The sequence below is a fragment of the Nothobranchius furzeri genome, chromosome 18, assembly GCF_043380555.1.
Source record: "Nothobranchius furzeri strain GRZ-AD chromosome 18, NfurGRZ-RIMD1, whole genome shotgun sequence".
In the NCBI taxonomy this organism is placed as follows: Eukaryota; Metazoa; Chordata; class Actinopteri; order Cyprinodontiformes; family Nothobranchiidae; genus Nothobranchius; species Nothobranchius furzeri.
The window spans coordinates 7,661,501-7,667,500 of NC_091758.1; the positions used below are offsets into that span (position 1 = coordinate 7,661,501).

The window sequence follows — 6,000 nt, forward strand, 5'->3', positions numbered from 1 at the left end:
TCAAACTGGGCCCTCAGAGGTCATGATGGACATTCATCTCTCCACTTCACTTCTAGATCCAGATATCTTTCAAAAGACGGCAATGACTTCCCCTTGATTGCTACAAAAGAACTAGATCTCACTCGGTGAGATCGTCTCCATCAGACCTGGAAGCAGTAGTTTCTGAAATCCCTTTGGAAGCAGACACTTACCTGACAGCTGTCCACTTTGTTCTCAGAGGACAGAACTTTGATAGAAGCAGAAGAATCTAGTTGCGCTGGAGTAGTTGGACACCTTTGCTTTTGCCCTGTTTCCTCTTATTCTTCTATCTTTCATCCATGAAAAACTTTAAAACATGGACTGGCGGGTTTAGCTGCAGTTTTTGGAGGACTTGTCCTCATTTGTGGTAGAGCTACATAGACTTTGTGGTGAGTAGAGAGAAAAAGCCCCGGGACAGCACAAACAAAGCATGTCCATTCCAAAATAGTATCTAAAAATTATTGAATTGTGTGAAAAGTCTTGTTTAAATGTTTTGTCTTATGTTTTCTTTTTGATAGATAATGAAAATGCCAAGTCCGACGGGAAGTCCGGCCAGCAAATGGAACACAGTGAAGATCCAGACAGCAAACGTCAGCAGCAGCCTGGGCAGTTATTTTGCTCCTCTGAACCAGAACTGAAGCACCATGACGAAGGAGACAGTTCCAGTAATCCCGAGAGTCAGGACAGTGACGACAGTCTGGAGCCCTCCGATGGAGAACAGGAGCAGGAGGTGGACAGGGCCAGGGGAGAAGAGAGTGGAAGCAGGGTGGGAAGATTAGCTGGACTTGGAGGATTAGAGGGTCTGAATGCCATCAGTGGACTGGGAAATTTGGGTGGTCTTCATATTAAGGTGGAACACTATGGAGAAGGTGAAGAAATGCAACTGCACAACTCTCACACCTCCACCTCAGAGGAGGAGGAAGAGGAAGAGGGTGAAGATGATGAGGAGGATGAAGAAGATGGAGGAGTACAAAACTGTGACACTGGTAGTACGGGCAGCAAGCTCCAGAAGAGAAGGAAGAGGAGGAAAGTACAAAAGTGGGATGGATCACGAAGCAGAAAACCCCGTTTATCCACAACTCCAGCCAGCCCTGTAGCAATAGAAGACACCACGTTGCAAGTCACCCCCCCAGGGGCAGCACCTGTCACCTCTGCCAGTCTACTCGCCGCCTCTGGGTCCCCAAACAGCACAGGTGCCGCATCTTCAGTTCTTAAGATCAAGACGGAGATGGCAGAACCAATCAACTTCGACAACGATAGCAGCATTTGGAACTACCCTCCCAACAGAGAGATTTCCAGAAACGAGTCCCCTTATAGTATGACCGCCAAACCCCCGGCTTCTGGGAGTCATGAGTCTTTCCCCTCCCCTCAGGGAAGTTCTCTACATGTAGTCATTCCTGATTCCGTCCTCACCCCTCCTGGAATGGAGGGAGGAGCAGGAGGAGTGAGGAAACCTCCGTATGGCGGAAGTTCGGCACCGTCGTCTTCTTCCAGCACTACAAGTTTAGCTCCTCCTTCCAACACATCCTCTGCTGACCCCTTGTCTCCTCCCCTCTCTGCATCCCCACGGGACAAGCAACAAGTCACTCCCACCACCTCGTCTTCCTCTTCTTCTTCATCAACAAGCTCTTCCTCCTCGCTACTGTATTCTGGTGATCTTGAAGCGCTACAACGTTTGCAAGCTGGCAATGTGGTCCTCCCTCTGGTTCACCGAGTCACGGGGACTCTGGCTCCCACCAGCACGACAACTCCACGCGTCTACACGACAGGGACTATCAGGTATGCACCAGCAGATGTCACACTGGCCATGGCACAAGGGAACCTCCTTCCCAATGCTGCCATGAATTTTGTTGATAGCTCGGGGTTTGGCCTGGACCCTAAGACGCCCATGGAGATGCTGTACCATCATGTCCATAGGCTCAACATGACTGCTGCAGCAGCTGCTGGCCCGTTTGTCGGCTCTACGACACCCACAGGGGGTAACGGTACCTTAGGAGGCCAGATGCCAGGAGCAGCCAACGTTTTCACCACAGCCGAGGGACTCTTCACAACACTACCATTCCCGGTGTACAGCAATGGCATCCACTCCACACAGACGACTCTGGAAAGGAAGGAGGATTAATGCATTAGACAGCAAGACCGCATTACTGTGTTTTTCCCGAATCAACAACTGTGTTAATGTCTACTAGTCTAAAGACTCCTCAATAGTGAAAATAGTGAAAAAGAGTTTATGCTATCTTTATCAGCCTGGTCCAACACTGTGTTTTCCAAGATGGGAGAAAGGACAGGAAAGGACGAGAGATGTACTCTAGCACTTTGAATTAGAGCAGCTGAGCTTCTGTGAAAGACACGATAAACCCTCAAACATTCCTCTTTTTTCCTCTTTTTCATTCCTTCTTCTCAGCTTCTCTTAGCTTCTGTTTCTTGCCATCAACAACCTACTTGGCGTGAACAAGCAAACAAAAACAAAACAAAAAATCCAACCACTCGTTTTTGTTTTAATTGTCTTTTGCAGAGGATTCCGTTTGCCTACGGTGAATTCATGTTGCCTAAGAATTCCATTGAGCCCAAATGGGATCATCTTTTGATATATGACTTGTTTCTGTTGCGTCTTTATGGAGATGCTGAGTGTGTGTACTTTCAGGAGGCTGGCACAGGGACTTGTGACAGACAGACAGACAGAAAAACTTGTGCCTCTCCTTTTTCCTGACGGGATCAAAGCTTGAAATGAAAGTTTTTAATTCGAGAGGAAGCTACACTTTTATGACCGACAAGGGTCTCAGAGATAATCTTTTAGAGAAAAATGGTTTTTGAGAATGTTTCTTGATTGAGGGAAAATAAATCTTTTTTTTCTTCCTTTTTATAAAATAATCTAGCTCAGAGTTAGCTTTCAAATCAAACATTAAGTGAAAAAAATAAAGCAATTTCAGCCGGGTAATGGCCTGTGAATAATCGAATGTTACTACAAGTTTCCTCTGTTATCAGAGGAGTTTACCTACAGGTCTCTCACCAACATAACCTCCTCTACATCCCTCATCTCTGTCTGTTCTGTCTTACCTTTGTCCTGCTTACCTGACCTTTAGACTTTTTGTCCACACTTTAGCTGTCACTCCACAGACTCATGGTGCTAGGGACTGTCAGTAACCCAGATTCAGCTGGCTGATGCGGGTGCTGTAAAACAAAACCCCCAGCTTGTTGCTAGACTGATGATTGTTAATTATGTTTGTTTGATGATTTTTAAGTTTATTTTCTTTCTCATCTCCAGGAAACTCAGAATACAGCAACAACACCTCTGTTTCAGTCTAAATGTCCCTCTCCAGTTTGACCGAGCCATGGGGGGCGGCTGCAGCTACAATCCATTAATTACTTTGAATTTACTTTAAATTTACAAAAAAACTAAAATGGTTTCCTGTTATAATTTGTATATTTTTTTAAATCAGTCCCTTCTAACTCTCAGTGAGACTGAAGCTAAATAACTAGCATTGCTAACTTGATTAATGAATGTTAAAAAAGTCAACAGGCTCCTGTTTGACCACTGACTTCTTTTTGTATCACCGCTGTTTGTTTCCTCCTCCTCTTCCTCCTCTTCCTCCTCTTCTTCCTGAACCAGAATCACCTCTGCAAGACTTTCCTCAACAATCCGCTCTCTTCCATCTCATCTCCAGAACCTGTGATTCAAAAGAAAACACACACATATCAACAAGGAGATTGTAATAAAGACATGCATTTTTCAATCAGTCTGACAAACAATCAATCTAATGACTACATTGAAGAAAAGTGACTTTTTTCCTGATGAAAAAGGAGAAAAGATTCCCTTCCTTTAAAAGTTCTGTCTTTGTCATTGCCCTTGTGTTTTTCTGCCTCTGTTGCCAAAAAAAGAAATGTTGTTCTAACAAGTTTGGTGTTTGAAGAGCACTGTGATTCTCGTTGACTTTGTGTTGGTCTTTCTCTACTTTTTTGGTGAAAGATCAAAAGAAAGTAATAATTTTAAATTATATTAATCTATCACAGCATCCATGTTTCTAAAGTTGACAGCCTCGTCTTCACCACCATGTCATCGTTATTACTCCATGTAATTAAGCCGTAAAATCGTGTTACCAACGTGTTTAGTGTCACTGGCTGTCAAAAAGTCTTTCATGGCAACTTCTCTGTGTGTGTGTGTGTGTGTGCGTGTGTGTGTTGACTATATGCAGTATATATTGAGCTACTGTAGCGTTTTTGTCTTTTGTCTTCTCTGTGCTCTATCTCTAGTGTGGAGAAGGAGAGGATGCAAAGTCGGGGGAGGGGTGATTTCTATAAAAAAGACGACCACTGACTCTGTGCCTCCTCCTTCTCTGTTTCCCTCTAGCTGCAGTCTTAGTGAAACCAATGGAGGTCGTGGAATTTCGTGTCCGGTGGTCTTTGCAAAAACTTAAACGATTAAAAAAGCAAACAAAAAATCTTTGTAAAGGCCACCATTTTTGCTGCTTCCTTTATGTCTTCGTAAAATCTGCATTTTTATTTTCTAATCCTTCTCTTTCACTCTACTGTTGCTTTTTGCTGTTGTGTAGTCTTATTCAAACCTCTTAATCTTGCTGTCTTTTCTCTCAGAGACGAAAAGGTTATTTATCTAGCTCAAAAGTTTATGGAGCCATTTTTTGCCTTCAGGGAATTCTGGGACTCAAAGTTTCCTGCTCTTGCATACAAATGTTTATGTAAACATTTACATTATATACATATGAAATATAATGGAAAAAAAGCCTAAAGGTGTACTTTTATGTACTTCTTGGAAAAACCATGAAAGCCAAGGTTGTGAAACATTTTCCCAGAGTTCCTTGGGGTTTCTCGTGTGCATTGGGTGTATTTCAATGGTTCCCACCAAACTTGTTGACTTATTGCGCAAATTTCTCTCATAGGGCAAAGTTAAACATGTGGTTCGAAGGAGAGAAAAAAATCGCAATAGTCTTTCAGACTGCTTAAATTAAAAAAACAATTTTAACAATTTCTAAAGAAATTAAAAGAAGAAAAAAATATTTCTCACAATAAATCTATTTTTATAGGTGTTTTGGAAAACTGAACTGCATGTTTAGTAACTTGGTCTAATGCGTTTTATGTGATCAATTCTTTGATTTTGTTTTCATTTTTCTTCCCAGCGGTTGTGTTTTTTTAGTCTGTCAAACTTACGCGGGGCGAGACGAGGAGTAAAGTGAAGTGAGCCTCGGACGCCCTTACATCAGGAAAAACAAACTGTATCATCTGTGCTTTCTGTGGAGAATCATTGTCTTGAACTAAAGTGTTGAAAAAAGCAAAGAAGGATAAAAAATGTGATCGAGGTTGCTCGATCTGTCAGGTGATTGGTGGACTGTTCATGACTGAATGTCAGGATGTTTCTTCAGGAGCGTTCTGTGCTCCTCTGGAATTTAGCATTTTCTACCTTGATGAATTTGTTTGAAGGCAAGGCACAAACATAGAACAAGGTCCTGTTTGCTGAAGAAAAATGGCCAAAAGTGGAGATGGGAGGGTTGTGGTTGGACGAAAATCGGAAGAAACCAGGAAATACACCCACATGTAACTAAAACCAAACAGCCGGTTCAAGCTGTTTCAGTGTTTTTCTGTGTTTTATGTCGATCAATGAAAACTTTGCTGGTGATTTTAAAAACTTAAAAACCTTAATCACAGCTGCTGTCAAATACGTAGTGTTTTAAAAATTACAAATATTGAAAATCCACTTCATTTATCTGTGAAGAAACTGTGTCTGTGTTTTTAACTATTTCTTGTACAATTAAACAGATTCTTTTATGAGGAAATTGGTGCCAAGTAGCTGAGATACGGGAAAGAGGGAATCTCTTATTATCAGTGTTAACAGTGTTATAAAATTCTAAATACAAACAAATTAAAATATTAAAAAAGAGAAAACTATGGTACATTTCTATTGTTTTGTTTGACTTTGTTTCCCTCGCAGGAGAGTCAAAACCTCATGACTAACTGATGCTAACTGTGAGT

The 6,000-nt window shown here is 42.0% G+C and overlaps 1 protein-coding gene across 3 annotated transcripts in view; it reads left to right on the plus strand.

The window, feature by feature from the left end:
* The window catches only part of LOC107391662 (neuronal PAS domain-containing protein 3), a 388,161-nt gene that overhangs the window by 381,929 nt on the left and 232 nt on the right, over nucleotides 1–6,000 (plus strand). For all 3 annotated transcript variants that reach the window (XM_070546901.1, XM_070546902.1, XM_070546903.1), the window contains one exon: nucleotides 537–6,000. This exon is cut by the window's right edge and continues 232 nt beyond it. In XM_070546901.1, the coding sequence (XP_070403002.1) occupies nucleotides 537–2,140 (1,604 nt within the window). In that variant the 3' untranslated portion in view covers nucleotides 2,141–6,000. The remainder of the gene's footprint in view (nucleotides 1–536) is intronic.